This window comes from Oncorhynchus masou, chromosome 19, assembly GCF_036934945.1.
Source record: "Oncorhynchus masou masou isolate Uvic2021 chromosome 19, UVic_Omas_1.1, whole genome shotgun sequence".
In the NCBI taxonomy this organism is placed as follows: Eukaryota; Metazoa; Chordata; class Actinopteri; order Salmoniformes; family Salmonidae; genus Oncorhynchus; species Oncorhynchus masou.
In genome coordinates this window covers 15,096,847-15,117,693 of record NC_088230.1, presented here as the reverse complement: position 1 = coordinate 15,117,693, position 20,847 = coordinate 15,096,847, and the positions used below count along the sequence as shown (strand labels likewise).

The window sequence follows — 20,847 nt, the reverse complement described above, 5'->3', positions numbered from 1 at the left end:
GTAATTGAATGTATACATTGGCTTAAGAATATCAGTAGCATAATGTTGGTTTTCCATTGACATTGTAAAGCGCCTCAGAGTAGGAGTGCTTTAGGATCAGGTCCCCCCTGTCCATGTAATCATATACATGGGTGGGTTGACAACGTCACCAACGTGTGCCTCACCAACAATTTCACAACTGCCCTCCCCCACCCTCTTTCCTCAATGATTAAAGATAAAAGAGAGTCGAAGCAAGAGGTCATACATTCAGGCAGGGGTGCTCTCAAATCTCAAAGGAAGAACCCATGAAAAATGGATGAGGAGAGAAATCCACTTTACCCCCCAACCCTAACCCTGGGAGGGAGGTCTACAAACCCCCCCCACAGTGCCCAACACCCCTCCTCCTCCAGCCCCCACCCCAACCTCATAATCCTATTCTTCACCACTGCCCCCCACCCACCTCATCTACACACACTTCCACCAGTGAGCCAATGCTGCTGCTGGGGCTATCTGGGCACTTATTTGCATCCCTATCTGATGACATGATGCCGCTGGACTGGTGAAAGGAGAGGGTCGTGCCCGGCGGGTGGGGGAAGCCTTGTCTGGCACACACACAGCCTTTGTCAATCGTCTTCACGTTCATACACACATGTGCATGCAAACACACACTATCTCTCTCTCTCACACACACTCCAGGCTCCCTTTGAGGTGCTCGATAAGATGCTTGTGTGACTGAAAGCAGACTGATGGTGGGGTGTTGAGAAACTTGTGCTATGACTCCTCTGTAGGAAGTGGTCACCTAAAAGGATGTCAGGATTTCTCAAGCTATGAGTGGATTGTTTGGCAAAGTGTCAGAACAAGCAATGGATGTCAATGACGTTTGCCGAAGGAGGGCCTTTATTGCTTATTTCCTGTCAGACAAAAAAATTTGTGGCTTTCCTTAAGAAACTCAATATCACGAAGTCACAAGTAACACACAGTATACTGCAAAAATTGAAGCACGTTATCCACACTGGTAGCCTAATGCGCCGATATACGGAAGAGGGCGCTCTCAACTACATTAATTCAGCAAAGCCCACCGTCTGTGTGGGTCCATTTATGCTGTGATAAATCGATAACCTCGTTATTTTTAAGCTATTTTAAAAACAATAGGCAAAGCCCATGCTTAGAGTAAAGTAAAAATCAATGCTGTGGGCTATTTGCCGAAAATGTTAATTCACACAAGACATTCATTCGACATTTGAAAAGGAACTTAGATTCACAACATTTAGTCTAGTGCAAACAAATTGCATATTGCCCGTTGTAAATTGGCTGTGAGCGGCGGAATTAAGACGTAGGCCAACCCTGATAATACAATTGCAAACCTACAGCCAAAACCACGGTGGGAATATTATCCTGTATTTGGATATATTTCTCAAATGTTGTATTTAAATAACATGTAACCTGATAGACATCGCCTATTACACACAATGTCCAATAGGTCTGGCTATGCGGTTTCTCAGTTCTCATTTACCCAAGCCATGTAATTCAAGGTTTTTGGAAATACTCCGCCCCCAGTGCCTTTGGTTGGCTCAGGGACGGCTCTTGCCAATTGCAAGAATTCGGATTTGTGAGTGGTTTGTTGAACTGCCAATCAAAAATACATCCTCAGGCGTGCTGTAGCTGGGAAACATATCAGTTGCTGTGGAGTGATTTGACGGAGGTTCTTGTGGCTGGACCATCACAACGCTGCGTCGGCTGCTTGCTACACACGCATGTAGGCTAATATTTCGGTGAATTTTGGAAATATACGGAGGAAAAAAGCACGCTGTGAATTTTGCATGTCAGGAGCGGAGAACTGTGTCGCCGGTCAACGGCTCTTTTCTGTTTTGGATCGTTTTTTCCCTATGACATACTAATTATTCGCAGGCATGTGGAATTGTACAAGGATTACGAATTGCCTCTCAATACTGTGCCTCCTATTGACGATATGGACGGAGGTAAGAGGGCTGTTGTCAAATATTACGCCAAATAAATGTTGATTTATAAACAATCGTTGTCAAAAGTTAGTGGGCGTGGGCCTATTTATTTACCTATTTCGTATTCAGATATTAATCGATAATTAAATTACGCAGCCGTCAATTGAATCATGTGATCATGCATTGTAACCATGACGAGGTTGAAGTGTGAGGAATTGTTACACTCCATTTTGCTGTCATGCACTTGTCATTTGGCTATATTTTAAATAGCCTAACGTTACATGTTTTAAGTTTCATTGCAGTTAATTGTTTCTAACGACATTGGCAAAGGATCCTCATGCATAGGCTACTACACAGATGCACTACTAGCCAATGCATTTTCTTGGAAAGGCCTATTTTTTTTGTTGTTGTAGGTTAATGACAGAACATGTTGTGCCAAAGGTAGGCTACATGAGTAAACACATTGTAATATTATTGACCCAATTATCCCCCAACTATTAATTACTTGGTAAACAAGCGTATCAAACTCGGGGGATACTAACGTTATAAGGACACTACTGACGCATAAACCGACGAGCCAAAACGTAAAACGGAGCTTTACTTTAAACCTGACCTTAACTCTCACCTATTCTGAAATTAAATATCGGTTTGGGCGTCAGGCGTGTCCTCGTAGCCTTTCCATCAAATTCCCAGTGGTCGCGTGCACCACTATCGGTTTACGCACGCATAACGTAAACCGACCAAACAAAGAATTTTCAGTAATTATTTTCTATTTTAATATTTTTAGGTGTCCAAGTGCTCTGGCTATTTTGAGCTGCAACTGATTACCGTTCAGAATGTGAACGGTGAGTTGTCGGACGGGGAATGCTGCGACGGCACAAGGAACTCACAGGATCTGCGCTGTAGTCGGGACGAGTGTGATACTTACTTAAAAATTTGCTTAAAGGAGTACCAAACCGAGGTCACAACCACTGGCTCTTGCACCTACGGAGTTGGATCTACACACGTTCTTGGTGGAAATATTTTTTCTTTTAAGAATACGAAGAATAACCAAAACAAAATCAACGATGCTGGCAAGGTTCTCATCTCTTTTCAGTACGCATGGCCGGTAAGTGTACATCTCTCCTAATCAATCCACCACCATTAAATGTTTTAATAAGCCATAGTGTATTTTAGGATAATCCCATGTTTTATTGTATCTTTGTCAGTGTCATACACAGTAGTATATGTCACTATCAGGCACTGGATAAGGTTCGTGTCGACGGGCTCCATAATTTCCAAGATAGCGTTTGCCACCAAAATACTAGAGTTTATACGATTGTTATTCTAGAGTCATGATGATGCATTCGTGTGATTTGGGGTGACTGCTGTAGCTCCCTGTTGATTTTCTAGACCCGAATCCCCTTGGGTCCACGTCACAGCAGTAACCTCAATTGCAACGGCACTACACAAGGCTAGTGTCCCCTTCGATTATCATGTGGGTTCATTATTCGGAACGTCCGAGTGCACTAGTTAGTGGCGAGCTCTTATTAAAACGAAATTACAGCTGCTTACACGCAAGCGAGGCAGTGCATATAAGGTGACGTTCTTGATCCCGCTCTCTTTGCATAGAGCTCACGCAGCTTCCCCTGCTGTCTGAGTGGGTGGCAGGTGGCACCTTGGGCGCAATTGCGTGTGCCTCACCGTGTCTGTCTGTGTGCATACGGATTAGGCAAGTGCATACTTATTTTCACCACTATGATAAGAAAACAGTTCTATTTGACTGTAATTTAAAGGTGTATAGAGAATAGCAGTCTCAAATGAGTTTGTCTGCGTTTTCAGTAGGCCAATGCCCCCCGGCACATTTTATTAATTGGAAAATTAGGTTAAGATTAGCATCTCTTACAAAACACAACTTAATCTATTAAAAAAAGGGCAATTAACTCTCTGGCAATTCCCCAGCCTATCAGGATACTTACTATGTGTGTTGCTCACTGTCTGCTGCAGACAAGCGCACAAGAAAAGGCACGCCACTCGCTCACCATTAGAAAGTCAGGTTCCATTTTACTTATTTCCATATTTATCAGTCATGGAAATGAAAGGGCGGAGAAACATGTTTGTTCACTATTTAAAAAGATTGAGAACAAGCTATAGGTTGAAAAATATTTTTTGGGGTGTAGAGATTCAACCGAATAGTGCTAGCTAATGCTACCTATTTCCCTCCCTCCCTCAGCACCACAGGCAGATCTGAAATGTTTTTTTTTCTTCTCTCATCCACTAACTTAACTTCCTCATTCCCTTGATCATCCTGAGGGAGCTGAAAGGGATATGTCTCAAGTCCCTATGCAACATGTATGCTTTACAACACAGGCAAAGAGACCTGTTCTTGTCCTTCTCCCCTGTCATTACCTTAAGTGCCCAGCAGCTGCTTCCACAGACGCATCTCAATAGTCTCAAGTAGCGCTCCTCCCCTCCCCTTAAAACACAAGCTAGGTTCAATGAAACACTCGGAGGACGCCTCCTAGGTAGTTGCCCTCACAAGTATAGATTTGGACTGTCAGTGGTGTGGAAGCCACATTAGACTATTGAAATGGGCACAGTGCCCTACTACTCTAGTGGCAGATGTCACAGCTAGCTGGTCTACTCACTGCTGTGTTACAGGTTGCTCACTGAAGCAACAAAGATAGTGTAGTATTGACTGTCAGCCGTGGCCAGATGTCCAGTTGGAGCCTTGTTGCGGGCTGACGTGCACACGGTCCATGATCTATGCCTGGTTTCTAGTAGCCCATATAGCCTACCAGCAGTAGTTGATGAAGTTGCCCTTACTCACAGATCTTAAGTAAGCTTGGAGGGAGGGGTTCACTCTAGGGTGATGCACTGCATCTGCTATCAGATGGGGATACAATAGAACTAACTTCTGTCACTTAATCAATTGATAAATGTTCTATCACCCCCTTTCTCTTTTCTTCTCTTAATCTCTTCCCTTTTTACTTTATCAATTGCCCTATTCAATGAATTATCTTTCCCTTGATCTGTACTGTGAGGAAGGCTTCCGTTTGTCGATAGACTTCCCTGGGCCTGGCAGGGGAACAGTTGATCCAAGGCTAACCAGCAAGCACAGCCACACCTGATTGGGAGCTTGCCGGGGCCGTCGCCAGGCAACGGTTAGATAGGCCTTTAGTAAACAATAATGTGGCTCCCTCCCTCTCTCCTGCCCCCTATGGTGCTTTCAGTGGAGAAGAAGAGGTCTATGTCCCAAATGGCACCCTATTCCCTATATAGTGCACTACCTTCGCACAGAGACACTCGTATGAGGCTCATCTGGGAAGCTAGGGTCCCAGCCACCATGTTGATTACACTACTGATTGTGCATTTAGCGAATTTAGAGAACAGGTGGCTATCTATTGGACTACAGTAATGATGGACTGTATAGCTCATGTTCAAATGTGCTAAAATCATAATTTACATTAGGTTGAGGTGTAATAATGGCTATTTTCAGAAGGGGTTGGAAAATGTGACTACTAGATCTGATTTACCTGCACGATGTGTGCAAGTCACCTGAACCAAAATGCCTTATTATTGTGCCAGGAAAAAGATCAAGGGTTTATAGGGCTGACACAATCATGAAGAAAACAATGTGTGGAATGAACAGCTGACTGAAGACAGGACGGCCGGCGTTCGTGTTGAGTTCGTTTCTGCCGCAACGTGGACTCTTCATCACATAAAACGTACCTTGTTGAAACAAGGAAGGTGTTGTAGCAAATCAGTCTTCCACAATGCAGCAGCACGCAGAAATATAATGAATAAACTTGGCTTGGAACCTCTAACCCTGGCAATTTGACTGGTAAACTTATGGGTGCACTTGCAATGGCTGCCTGCTGTTGTGATGCCATAATTTCAACGTATGTACAATGTTGGCATTTTAATTAACTGATATGGCTCATGCTATACACCGAGTCGATATTCAGATGATAAATTCACATTCTTTCCCATTGATCCCTATTGTAAAAGAGCCAACTTCGTCGTACATTTTTAGTTATACAGAAATGACAAAACAGGCCAAAAAAGCTGCTGTGTTTAGGGCTGATATTCTGTTGGTCGACCGAGATTTGTTTAGACGAGCAGTAGCAAAAAAAAAAAGACACCTGTCTGATTCACGCGTGTCAGAGTGGACTAATCCATTGTGAAGGCTGTGGGGATGGGACAGTCATCACTCTTAAGACCTGCTCCTGAATTCTATATGGTTATTACATAAGAACAATGGTGCAACCGTAATAAATATGATATTATGCAGTTTCTCCTGCATTGGATAGTGGTCACTGTCCACGGTTCTGAAACTCATCATTGTGCTGTTGAATTTACTTTTCCTAGACCATGTTGCTACACTACATTGCCAAAAGTATGTGGACACACCTTCAAATGAACGGATTCGGCTATTTCAGCTACATCCATTGCTGACAGGTGTATACAATCGAGCACAGAGCCATGCAATATGCACAGACAAACATTGGCAGTAGAATGGTCTGTACTGAAGAGCTCAGTGACTTTCAAAGGGGTACCGACATAAGATGCAACCTTTCCAACAAGTCAGTTCGTCAAATGTCTGCCCTGCTTGAGCTTTCCTGGTCAACTGTAAGTGCTTGTTATTGTGAAGTGGAAACGTCTACGAGCAACAGCCGAGAACTCATAGGCCACACAAGCTCACAGAATGTGACCGCTGAAGCGTGTAAAAATCGCCTGTCCTCGGTTACAACACTAACTACCAAGGTCCAAACTGCCTCTGGAAGCAACATCGGCACAATAACTTTGTCAGGAGCTTCGCAAAATGGGTTTCCATGGCTGAGCAGCCTCACACAAGCCTAAGATCACCCTGCGCAATGCCAAGCTTTGGAGTGGTGGAAAGTTCGCCGCCATTGGACTCCGGAGCAGTGGAAAGGCATTCTCGGGAGTGATGAGTCACACTTCATCTGTCAGTCCGACGGATTAATCTGGATTTGGCGGATACCAGGAGAATGCTACCTGCCCCAATGCATAGTGCCAACTGTGAAGTTTGATGGAGGAGGAATAATGGTTGGGGCTGTTTTTCATGGTTCAGGCTAGGCCCCTTATTTCCAATAAACTTAAATATTAATGTTACAGCATGTCATTGTAGATTCTGTGCTTCCAACTTTAACAACAGTTTGGGGAATGCCTTTTCGTGTTTGAGGATGACAATGACCCCGTGGACAAAGCGAAGTCAATACAGAAATGATTTGTTAGTTCTGTGTGGAAGAACTTGACTGGCCTGCACAGAGCCCATCAAACACCTTTTGGAATGAATTGGAACATTGACTGCGAGCCAGGTCTAATCGCCCAACATCAGTGCCCGACCTTACTAATGCTATTGAGGCTGAATGGAAGCAATGTTCCAACATCTAGTGGAACCCTTTCCCAGGGGAGTGGAGGCTGTTCTAGCATTAAAGGGGGATCAACTCCATATTAATGACCATGATTTTGGAATGAGATGTTTGACAAGCAGGTGTCCACATACTCTCGGCAATGACTTGTTTTAATTTATTTGTGTTTTTAATTAGGGTTGCAAATTTTGGGGAATATTCAGAGGTGGGAATTAACGAGAATATATGGGAATTAGTATTAATACCATTTCAATGTAGATGTTTTTGCATTGGATATTTGTCATGAATACAAACCTTTTACTTTGTCATAAGTAGACATATAATTGCAAATTATTTAATCCTTCCTATAGAAAAAAAAAACGGTTATGAATTGAACATTAATTGAGTTTATTCTAAACATGGGATGATTTCACTGAACAACAAAAAAGGGAATATTGAATGATCCATCGCATCTCCCAAAAACATTCAACATACATCTGTAAAATGATAACCAAAGTTTCAGTTTCTAGACTATCTTCCGATGTCCACCTCTTGAACATCAGACCGAGGCCTCATCTTCACTGTCACTTTCCAACCTTGTTGCGGATGGCTAATTGTCCGGCTCAAATTTGCCCAGTTGTCCACCAGTTTTTCAAACCGTGTGTTCCCAAACAAGGACCAGTTGTGCTCTGAGGTGGCTGATGTTAGTTGGATTTGGAGGATGATTGAGGCAACGGGAGAGAGCCTCAGATCCACAAAGTCCCTTCCACCAAGTGGCTGCTGAGATATGTTGGCATGACTGCCATATTGCATCTCCATCCCAAAACCCTCGCTTGGAAGTGTACTTCGCCAGTCTGCCAAGAATCTTGCCCTCATTCAGGCTAAGATGGTGAGACATGGTAGTGATGAAACCATAGGCCTTGTTCATCTCTGAACCAGACAGGATGTTCTTGCCAGCATACTTGGGGTCCAACATGTATGCTGTGGCGTATGCACTTCAGGCAGAAATCTTCACACTTTTTGATGTATTTCAGAACTGCAGTTTCCTCTGCTTGGCGCAACGGTAAAGTGGGCGGGGAAGTTCAGATTTCTCCTCTTCCGAACATCAGACAGGTTGGCATTGAAGGAGACAATCGGTGCAATGGATACTGATATGGGTTTCAGGCTGCTTACCACTCTTTCCCAAAATACATCATCCAGGAGGATCCTCTTGATGGGGCTGTCCATATCGGCAGACTGTGATATGGCCATTTCTTGGAGACTCCTTCCCCCTCCCAGGAAACTGTCATTCATGACAACACCACCCCAACGGGTTTTGCTGGGCAGCTTCAATCTGGTGCTCTTATTCTTCTCACTTGGTGAGGTAGATTGCTGATATAACTTGATGACCCTTCACATACCTAAACATTTCCTTGGCGCTCTTGTAGAATGTTTTCAGGTCCATTATGTCCTTGAGGAGCAGATTCAATGCATGAGCAGCACAGCAAATGGGTTTGATGTGAGGGTAAGACTTCTCCACTTTAGACCAAGCAGCCTTAATGTTCACAACATTGTCTGTTACCAGTGAAAATACCTTCTGTGGTCCAAGGTCATTGATGACTGCCTTCAGCTCATCTGCAATGTAGATACCAGTGTGTCTGTCTATTGTCTGTGCTCTTGTAGAATACAAGTTGAAGGGTGGAGATGATGTAGTTAATTATTCCTTGCTCACAAACATTTGACCACCCATCAGATGATTGCAATACAGTCTGCCTTCTCTATGATTTGCTTGACCTTCACTTGAACTCTGTTGAACTCTACATCCAGCAAATGAGTAGATAAAGCATGTCTGTTTGGAGGGATGTATGCTGGGCGAAGAAAATTCAGAAATCTCTTCCAATACACATGCCTGTGAGCATCAGAGGTGAACCAGTTGCATACACAGCTCGAGCAAGACATTCCTCATCATTTCTCTGACTACGTTCCTCCATTGAATAAAAAAAGCTAATTCCAGGAGGCCCATGAGCTGTTGCTATCGATAAGGTGTCTGATTCATAATTTTCACCACGAATAGAAGTAAAGGGACTTTTGTCAGAGGTTGCTTGCTTTAGCACTGAGGGAACTTGATGCACTTGGCCAGATGATTCTCCATCTTTGTTGCGTTCTTCACACATGATTTGGCACAGTATTTGCAAATGTATACAGCTTTTCCTTCCACATTAGCTGCAGTGAAATGTCTCCACACATCAGATGGTGTCTGTGGCATTTTCCTGTAAAAATATATATAATACAATTACAGATAAATAGTTAAGCAGTTGGATTAAACAACTCCTTTGTAAGAAATGTTTTAAAATGAAACGGGTGAATTAACACTCCTCTGTTAACAGGCTCAAGCAAGCTAAAAACCCACATGGTAGGAAAAACTAACTAGCAGAGATTGTTAACAAGTTAGAAATGATTTCAACACACTTTGCTGTAGGCTACTATTTACTAGTAAACAAAATCATGTATGTCATATAAAATATTCACCCCACCCAGTATTGTAATCAAAACTTAGCAGAAAGCATCTAGTCCTTGACTTAGACAGTGTAGTAGTGTGGGCTCAATAGCATCTCATTAGTGTGCAAGATCTTGAGGATCAGCTGTACATGTGATTGAAGAATGCACTGTGCATGCAGAGGGTTGCAATTCCAATTTGGGTATTGTTTAACCAAAATATGCCGCAAGACCTACAATTGCTTTGTGTATCCCACAGAAAAGGTTCACTGTTAGCTTATAACTTTAACCCAAAATTCCCAGGCTTAACTTCCCATGGAATGTTTCTGGAAATTACCCGGAAAGTTTACGTCCCTTAGCAACCCTAGTTTTATTATATATAATCTAAAAACATTGTTTAATATGCTCATACAGTTTTAAAGTTTCAGACCCAATAATAGCAAAGTTAACCAGCATGTTGTAGAACAATGCGGCAGAGGCAACAACAGAATGAGGAGACGAGAAAAGAGCCCTTGCCTTAGTTGTCTAAGAAAAAGTGAGGGAGAGGAAACCCCAGTTTAATTAGGTCTATGGTCAATAGCCGAACTGTTAAATGTGCCTGGCTTCATAAATCATCCATATACAGAATATCTACAGATCCTGCTTCTGTTGCTGGGTTTAATGTTTTTTCAATAGCAAACTGATTCCCTGAGCACCAAGCCTCAAGCAAACACGTTGGATAAACAAATTCACAAATTCGGCTGTTTTTAATATTTTCTATGCTGTATTAAATGCTTTAAACGTTGTTTTTTTCATTAGAACAGCCTCGTTGGTATTTAGTGTTTACACTGTTCCAAGTTGTCAAATAATAACCCTCCTTTTCCTCGATCTCGTTATTCTTATGATCATCATTATAATAACTCATGTCATTAGTAGGCTTAGTATAGCAGCCTTGTATAACCAACATCGAGCTGTAGGCCAAAGGGGACATCCTGTTTAGTCTTAATACCATAACTTACTTAGGCCTATTTAAATTACTTTATATATGCTACTGTATCAATCATTTGTTAGTCTTCACACAGCATACGATTCATTCATTATTTGAAATGCAATCAAGCGTTTTTAAATTATTAAATAAAAATAAAGCGACCCTTGAATAATTACCATAAACAAATGAACTGTTCCATTTCGGAAAATAGGTTCACAAATGAATGCGACTTAAGGCGATTTAGTCCTTTGCTTAACAAAAACAAAACACTCTGGTATGCATATTTAGTGTTTACATTGTTCCAAACGGGCAGAATTATATTGTAATCTAACAGCACTTGTTTGGCACAAGTAATATGCATGCAGCCCTTTCTCCTTACTGGAGATTTAGAAAAATAAAAATGTATTTTCCACAACTAGATCCATTTATTCCACACATCTGACTTCCCCTTTACCTCCTGAGCAACAGTTAGACATTCCCCATTTCGTGTATCACGTCCTCTGCATCCATTTTTGCTGTTACGGTGTTCAGAGTTTATTACCAATATATTTGTTATTATGATATGCTATAGGTCGTATGCATTATTGCTCGTATGCATCGCATGCATGTGACATGTCACAGAAAGGGCAAGGTTTGAGAGAATAGGGAATGTCTTCCAAAACAAATTAGTGATTTTGGTAACAGAACTAATCAGACAAATGGCTGTAATTACGTTGCAACTGACAACTCTGTGGTGGTCTCTGCAGTAGGGAGGAGAGCGAGAAGATGAGTGCTAGTCACTCGCTTCCAGCAAGTCTGATCCTGGCCCGGCACTATCAAATCAATTGCGGTCGGACTCCTCTAGTCATTTGTGTCTTTAATTATTTAATCAAACAGTGCACTTAAAGCATCAGACAAGCTCCGTGCATATATTTGATGAAAACACGTCCATACATGGATTTTTTTTTTTTTTAAGAAATGACGTTTTGGTCGACCAAGAGTTTTTTTTCTTAGTCGCGGACAGACCTAGTGTTGGTCAATGTACATGTAACCCGGTAAAAAATCCCACCCTACTGTTCGCAATGCTCCAGATTTAGGGAAATGGAGCTTGTGAGAAGAGCCCTGTGGCTTCAGGCTATTTGGTGGGGGACACCAGATCCCCACATTTCCAAGTAGGCTAGACATAGCTGTGTGTGTGTGGGGAAACCTTTCATCACTGGTAAGATGTTTAACTAACTTGTTTAGTATAGTCTATTTGTAATTACACTCACTATTTGTAGCTGTATAGTGTGTTTGTTTAACAATATGCCTTTCATACTGATTTTTATAACTAATAAACTTTGGGGAGTGGGACTCAATCCATTTGCAATATTGTGCCATAAAATCAATTTTTAAGAATAGAGCACACGTGACAACTCAACAAGGTCAAATCCAATTCAACCTTATGAAGCGTTATTCTTATGAAGAAAAACACACTGGTCTTTGTCGACAAACTTCCTGGCAAACTCAATGACAGCTCTCTGCACAACGTTCCTGCAACGTCACGACAACACAACTGTAGCGATTGAGGACAACATGTCCCCGAGTCTGAACGTCCACTGACATTACATCTGTGGACTGGCATAAGAATATGCTGTGTTTTTCTTCTTTATTCTTATGCCAGTCCACAGATGTAATGTCAGTGGACATTTGGACTCGGGGACATGTTGTCCTCAATCGCTACAGTTGTGTTGTCGTGACGTTGCAGGAACGTTGTGCAGAGAGCTGTCGTTGAGTTTGCCAGGAAGTTTGTCGACAAAGACCCGGAGAATCTATCTCTGGCCTTTTTTCCCCTTTCCTCTAACACAAACAAATCGCTTTTTGTCTGCCAGCACAATAAAGATTTTCACTCTTTTGACCCTGAGGCTGTGTGGGGCTTTTTGCAACATCTTCCCATGAAAGAGGAAGGAATGGACACACTTAAGAGGCCGCATTCTCCTCTCCCCAGCCATCAATGCACCCACCGGTCATGGGAGGAAGATATTTTTAGAAGTATGGCTGGGTGATATGGCCAAAATTGTCATAAATGGACAGTATTTTATTTTTTTACTTCTATTCTATTTATTGTAAGTTTTTTTTGCTTTGAGTAATGTGACCCTAGGGTGGTAACACATACAGACAGCCTAAGTGATTTCAATGGCTTTCTCCATTCTGATTTTGTTTGACGGTTCAACTTCAACCAAAAACATTTTGTTCAGCATTTTCATTAGTTTCTGCATTTCCTGTACTCATTTGAGAGCATTTCCGCACTGCCATGTAGGGCTGTATGATATGGGCAGACAATCTAAGCCTTATTGTTAACCAAATGTTGCTATTGCGATTTGACTTCTGATTTTGAACAACACTTTGGAATCATGGAAATAGACTGATTATTCTAATTCGATAGTTATAATAGTGGGCGCTTTTTTAAGTGTTTGACATGACGACAAGTGAAAATGACAGGGTAGGAATCAGTATTGTCAGTTTGTCTACAAAGAATGTATTATCTTAGCTACTTCATGTTGCTAACATTCATGCTTTGCATATTCCTCTTGATTTAGAAGATACTATTGCACAAACATGCTGATGTAGGTCTATGCCTTCACTGGTATTATCAGGCTGTATAGCTAATTACGTTTGCTCTGACTCATTACATTTATTAGCTAGCTTGCCAGCTAACAAGGTTTAGGCCCACTTGCAAAGAAAAGACAAACTCGCTGTTTGCAGATGTAAGAAACACAAACTAATAGTGTAATTATAGAATGCTAGTGGATTTAGCAAAGTGAAAACAGCATTGTTGTCATCAACATTGTTGCATTGCCTGACTGAACGAACGCAAGTGTTTTGTGTTTTTGAGGAACAACGAATGAAGGAAACTAAAAATGGACATTACACACAGCGTATCACATTTTAACAAACTAAACATTCAAAGACCGTTATATAGGATAAAGTAAAAACTGAAACCGGATCAGTGCATCAATAACGGTATATCGTAATATACGGTATACCGCCCAGCCCTAAACCGAAGACACTCAATTCGCAAGGCCAAGTGCTCCTAAGGTGAACAACTATGAAACCTCTTCCCAAGCTTCCCCCTGCTTTTTACACCATATCAGAGGTTCCCAAACTTGTTTCAACAGGTTTTTTATTTTTTTAAATTTGTGAACCACCATGTCATGACCCCACAATATACCATTCATTAAACAAATCAGTGAGATTATTTGGGCATGCTAATTTGGGGTACATTGACTTCAATTGATCTTTGGTTAGAAAATGTTATTGCACATTACATTTTAGCTGATGTTCTTAACCCTATTTGCTACCGTAAGTCACTCTGGTTAAGTGCCTTGCTCAAGGGGCACATCGGCAGTATTTTCAACTAGTCGGCTCAGAAATTCTAAACAGTGACCGTAGCTAGGTAAACGCACCTAAAGCTTTGATTGCTGTCTCTGATTTTCCATAAACTCCCTTCGGGTAAGATGGTGTGGGTCTCTCGTGCATATGTGTAGGTGTTTAGTCTGTAGCCTACTTGTTTCTCAATTCAAACCCAGTCGTGTGGCCTCCTTTTTCTTCCTCGCTCTTGGAGTGCTTCCCAAATTGCACCCAATTATTTATTTATTCTTTTTTTTTTCTAGTGCACTACTTTTGACCAGAGCCCTTAAGGAAATCTGTGGCTATTTGGGATGCAACTTGGTAAATTAGTTGCGTGCAGATGTTCCGGTCCTCCTTACCTATGTAATTAAAGAGTTTTTACACGGCCAGTTGAATTCTCACTTGACTCTTGAACATGTTTGAAATAATATTGGGCCTCAGCTTGAGGTGGCCTGGCTGCTGCATAAGCACTCACTAGGCATGCAGCCTCTTGGGTGAAATTTCCCCTATGTACAGATCTAGGACCAATCCTAACCTTTACCATTAATGGGCAAAATGCTAAACTGACCCAAGATCAGCGTCTGGGGCAATTTCACCGTACTCTGCTGGGGCCCCGCCAGGAACTAGTGGCTAAACATGCTGATTTAGGCTTCGCAAGGCTGTTAAGGTAGAGGGTGTAATTTGACCGTGCTTGCTACAAGTTTAGATAGCTGTCCACTAGACTATTCAAATGGTGCAAATGAGCAGATTAAGTTGTGAATGGATGGATGAGCTTCTTCCCATTGCTCTGTTTTTGGTGCACACCTGACATTTTGCACGTTTGGAGCTCTCTGAGTGTGAGCTAGGTAGGGCTGCTGCAGTACCTGGGAATGTGTGGCTGTGCAGAGATGTAAACTAAATAACTTGTAATGCCAGAATCCCACAATATACTTAATGTGCATGTCCGTACTGCAGCGGCTATCGCTTAGAGCAGGGATGGGCAACTTTGATGGGGGTGGGGGCCACAAAAACCAAACTTATCAGTGGCTCCATAGGGTATGTGTAGAAGGTGGAGCGCAACAAAATGGGACAGTGCTATCATTTCCAAAGCACTTTGTCTCTATCCCCTCCTCCCCGGGAGGTGGGATGGCTGCTTTATCTGGTGCGCCCCAGGTGCAGTATGGTAGATGTAGCCCTAGGCCGGTGTAGACTAGTTTGGCTGCTCCTCTGACGACAGGCAGGCCGAGATGTGCTATTGACCTGGCTATAAAGGGTGGTATTGTTTTAGCTTAGTTTTTAGAGCATTACACTTGTAACTCCAATATCGTGGGTTTGATTCCCGCTGGTGCCCACCCATACGAGAAATGTATGCTTGCACTGTCGCTTTGGAGAAGTCTGTTAAATGGCTTATTATATACTAAACAAAAAATATAAATATGTAGTGTTGGTCCCATGTTTCATGAGCTGAAATAAAAGATCCCATTTTCTATGTGCACAAAAAGCTAATTTCTGTTTGTGCACAAATTGGTTTACACCCCTGTTGGTGAGCATTTCTCCTTTGCCAAGATAATCCACCCGACAGGTGTGGCATATCAAGAAGCTAATTAAATCGCATGAACATTACACAGGTGCACCTTGTGTAGCTGCAGCCAGAGATTTGAATGTTCCTTTCTCTTCCATAAGCTGCCTCCAATGTCGTCCTCATCAGGGTGTTGAACAGACTGCAGTTTGGTGTCATAACTGACTTCAGTGGGCAAATGCTGATCTTCGATGGCCTCTGACACACGGGACAAATGGGCTCTTCATGGATGAATCCCGATTTTTCAACTGTACCGGGCAGATGGCAGATGACGTGCATGGCGATTGTGTGGATGAGCGTTTTGCTGATGTCAACATTGAACAGAGTTGCCCCATGGTCAGGTTATGGTATTGGCAGGCATAAACTATGGACAAAGAACACGATGGCATTTTATCAATGGCAATTTTAATAGACAGATACTGTGATGGGACCTTGTTGCCCATTGTCGTGCCATTCATCCACCCCCATTACCTCCTGTTTCGGGCATGATAATGTACAGCTCCATGTTGCAAGGATCTGAACACAATTCCTGGGAGCTGAAAATAAATGTTCCAGTTCTTCATGGCCTGTATACTCACCAGATATGTCATCCATTGATGCTCTGGATTGACCTGCACGACAGCGTGTTCCCGCCAATATCCAGTAACTTCGTACAGCCATTGAAGAGGAGTGGAACAACCTTCCACAGGCCACAATCAACAGCCTGATCAACTCTATGCGAAGATGTTGCGATGCATGAGGCAGATGGTGGTCACACCAGATACTGACTGGCTTTCTGATCCATGCCCCATCCCTTAAATAAAAAAATACATGTGTGTGTGTGTGTACTTGTATTTAACTAGGAAAGTCCGTTAAGAACATTGTTATTTACAATGACAGCCTACCCCGGCCAAACCTGGATGACGCTGGGCCAATTGTGCGCCGCCCTATGGGACTCCCAATTTACGGCTGGATGTGATACAGCCTGGATTCGAACCAGGGACTCTAGTGACGCCTCTTGCACTGAGATGCAGTTCCTTACACCGCTGCGCCACTCGGGAGCATGTCTTTTATTCCCAGTCATGTGAAATCCAGAGATTAAGGCCTAATTTGATTTCAATTTACTTAGTTCTTTATATGAACTGTAACTCAAATCTTTGAAATTGTTGCATTTGATATTTTTGTTCAGTGTATTCAGTTGGTTGGGAATTGGTGGTCAAGGTGGGCTGTATCGCAACCCATGGCTAACCAGTGCACTCCATAATCAGACATTCTCCTTGTCTCGTTTTCCTCCACTGTCGGCAATCTAAATGATTTAGAAGGGTGGTAAAGCATCTAGTTAGGATTCAGTCATTCAGACGCATTGCTCTCTCACCTAACCTGTCTCCTCAGATCAATGCAGATGAAGGGAATGAGTGGAGGAAGCCACTTTGGCCCGAGGCTGTTGAGATGCACCAGGTCTGAAACTGGTGTTAGCCTATGTCATCGTTCTGGTCTGTCATGGGGTTAATCAATAGTCTCTAGTGGATTCCTCTATTTGTTTCCTTAAAATGGGTAGGCCCTAAATTGTATGAATATCTTTACATTTTGGAATTAAATTATTTAAAATGTACGTAAATCCTTGCTCATACTTTTTATTGATCTGGAACTTGGGATTTCCCAATGACATGCATTTGACTGTTGCAGGGCTTTACAGTGGTGCCATTTAACTCACGTGTGTGAATATTTTTCTGTCGACCTGGAATTTTCTCTTTAGGAATGCGCCTAGGAAAATTGGATTCTAGCTTTATTACCTCAGATATTTTTAATTGTGCTCCTAAATTTCTTTAAACGCCTACGTTTTCCAACTGAGGTACACACATGCTAATTGTAAAAATAAAATGTCAGCATAGAGCCCTGTGTTGGTTTATGATTCCGAAGTGATTTTTGGGCAAATAAAATAATGAACATTGTCTGTGGGTGCATGTCAGTGTATATTTGCGTGTGCACTCCCCCCCTCATTTAGGTGCTTACCCTTGAACCCTACACTGGTTTATTAGCACCCCAGAGGGGAGGTGTTTTGTTTTATTGTTGGTGCATGGCTAATGACTTTGTTGGCATAGTTGCGGCATGCTCAATGGGCCGTGTGTTTACACACAGCGGAGTGTGTGCGTGCCGGCCAAGTTCTCAGCGTTAAGCGCCACATCTCTTGGCACACTGCTCCAGTAAATGGCCTTTTTTTCTTGTACAAGGATATATGGCCAGGCACTAGGGCTGCCATTTAGCCTCTCTGTCTCGTGAGTCACAGAACACTACAGATGGCTGTATTTTTTTGTAATGTTCCAGAACGGGGTTATGTTAAGTATGAACAAAACAGCTCAGAAACTGGGTGAAACAGGAAGTTAGGCTATATTATCTGAACTTGTCCATGCTTGTTCTGTTGCGTTTTGCTACAAGGTGCTCTAATGAACATGACCCAGCATTTCATTTGTCCTGCGGCTGAAACGAAAACCAGTTGGAATTTCTCTTTTGGTGTGTGTTTGTGGGAGGTCTTGGGCCCTATAAAATCAGTTGTATTTTTTGCCCGATTCAGTTTTGCCTTGGTATTCACTCAATCTAAAAATGTTTTTATAAATAGAACATTCAAGTTTGTTTAAGTACACAACAATGCTTAAACTACAACCAGGGAGCGTGGCTGGTGCTCGTTTGCTGCAGCTACCGAAGGGTCATGTGTGCCGTCGCAAGCAGCAAGAGGGGGGCGGCTCAGTAGCTGACTAGGCTACAGCCAAGACTAGCTAACTTGTAGCTGCCATAGTTAAACTATTTTTATATATATATATATACACACACACAACTATGGCAGCTATAAGTTATCTAGTCGTGGCTGTAGTCGGCTACTGCGTCTCCTCCCCTCTTTCAGCTTACTTCTGCAGCGAATGAACGCCAGCGTCTCTCCCTGTTCTAGTTTAGGCATTGTATTTTGACACTCCTTCAAATTTGTGGATTTGGCGATTTCAGCCACACACGTTGTTGGCTGGTGTATAATATGGAGCACACAGCCATGCAATCTCCATAAACAAACACCTGTAGTTGACTGGCCCTATTGAAGAGCTCAGTGACTTTCAATGTGCCACTGTCATAGGATGCCACCTTTCCAACAAGTCAGTTCGTCAAATTTCTGCCCTGCTCGATCTGCCCCAGTCAACTGTAAGTGCTGTTACTATGAAGTGTAAACGTCTAGGAGCAACAATGGCTCAGCCGCAAAGTGGTAGGCCACACAACCTCATAGAACCGGACTGCTGAGTGCTGAAGCGCGTAGTGTAGAAATCGTCTGTCCTCGGTTGCAACACTCACTACAGAGTTCCAAACTGCTTCTGGAAGCAAAGTTATCACAACTGTGTCAGGAACTTCATGAAATGGGTTTCCATGGCCAAGCAGCCGCACACAAGCCTAAGATCACCCTGCACAATGTCAAGCATTGGCTGGAGTGGTGTAAGGCTCGCCGCCATTGGACTCTGGAGCAGTGGGAAGGTGTTATCTGGAGTGATGAATCACACTTCACCATCTGGCAGTCCGATGGACGAATCTTGGTTTGGTGGATTGCAGGACAACACTACCTGCCCGACTGCATAGTGCCATCTGTGAAGTTTGATGGAGGAGGAATAATTGTCTGGGGCTGTTTTTCATGGTTCGGCCTAGGCCCCTTAGTTCCAGTGAACAATGACAATCTAGTCAATTTTGTGCTTTGTTGCAACAGTTTGGAGAAGGCCCTTTTACTTTTTCAGCAATGCAATGCCCCTGTGCACAAATAGAGGTCCATGCAGAAGTGGTTTGTTGATCTGTGTGGAAGAACTTGACTGGCCTGCACAGAGCCCTGACCTCAACCCCATCGAACACCTTTTGGATTAATTGAAACACCGACTTCGAGCCAGTCCCAATCGCCCAACATTAGTGCCCGACCTCACTAATGGCCTTATAGCTGAATAGAAGCAGGCCCCGGCAATGTTCCAACATCTAGTGGAAAGCTTTCCCAAAAGGGTGTAGGCTATTATAGCAGCAAAGGGGGGGACCAACTCTATATTAATGCCTATGATTTTGGAATGAGGTGTTCAACGGGCAGTTGCCAACATACTTTTGGTCATGTAACGTTCAGATAAAACAAATGTTGGTTGCTCTTTGAAGTCTACTCATTTCTAACTTTTTTTTAATTCCGTCAACTCTACACATTGAGATGCTTTGATTGGCCAACATGAACAACAAACTACACGTGAAGGCTACTGGTCTTGTTATGGGGCGCACATCATAAACGACATTAAAGTTGAATTAAATAAATAATTTGAAATGTCATGGTGTATCGTTGTAAAGTATGTAACAATGTCACATGGATATCTTTTTAATTTAGAAAAAGCGTGTTCAGTGAGTCATCTTGCCAGGTAGGCATAGGCTGCATTTAATTTTTTTAAATTGTGAAAGACTTTCCATCTCTACCAGAGGATGGTTATTGTTAGCATAATTGCTAATGCTACACGAAGTGTAGACATGCAGTACAAGTCAAGTTTGGGTTTTATTCATTCAAGGGTTTCTTTATTTTTACTATTTTCTACATTGTAGAATAATAGTGAAGACCTCCACTATGAAATAACATATTGAATCATGTAGTAATCAAAGTTTTTTTTAAACCAATCAAAATATATTTTAGATTCTTCAAAGTAGCCACCCTTTTGCCTTGACAGCTTTGTCATTCTCTCAACCAGCTTCATGAGGTCACCTGGAATGCATGTCAATGAACAGGTGTGCCTTAAGTTCATTTGTGGAAATTCCTTCATGTGTTTCAGCCAATACATTTTTGTGACAAAGTAGGAGTGGTATACAGAAGATACTTGGTAAAAGACTGTCAAAGAGAAACAACAGTCTATCATTAATTTAAGACCTGAAAGTCAGTCAAGCCGGAACATTTCAATAACTTTGCAGACGCTATGATGAAACAGGCTCTCATGAGGACCACAACAGGAAAAGACCCCGAGTTACCTCTGCTGCAGAGGATAAGTCCCTTCGTTAGCATCCTCAGAAATTGCAGCCCAAATAAATGCTTCAGAGTACTGTAATGGACACATCTCAACATCAACTGTTCAGAGGAGACTGCGTGAATCAGGCCTTCGTGGTTGAATTGCTGCAAAGAAACCACTTCTTAAGGACATATATGAACAAGAGAATTGCTTGGGCCAAGAA

General features: G+C 42.4%; 1 protein-coding gene across 2 annotated transcripts in view; it reads left to right on the top strand.

Annotated features, from left to right (window-relative positions):
- Positions 1-1,672: 1,672 nt before the first annotated feature.
- The window catches only part of jag2b (jagged canonical Notch ligand 2b), a 101,361-nt gene continuing 82,186 nt past the window's right edge, over positions 1,673-20,847 (top strand). For both annotated transcript variants that reach the window (XM_064925053.1, XM_064925052.1), the window contains exons 1-2: positions 1,673-1,958; positions 2,725-3,045. In XM_064925053.1, coding sequence (XP_064781125.1) covers positions 1,890-1,958; positions 2,725-3,045 — 390 coding nt within the window. In that variant the 5' untranslated portion in view covers positions 1,673-1,889. The remainder of the gene's footprint in view (positions 1,959-2,724; positions 3,046-20,847) is intronic.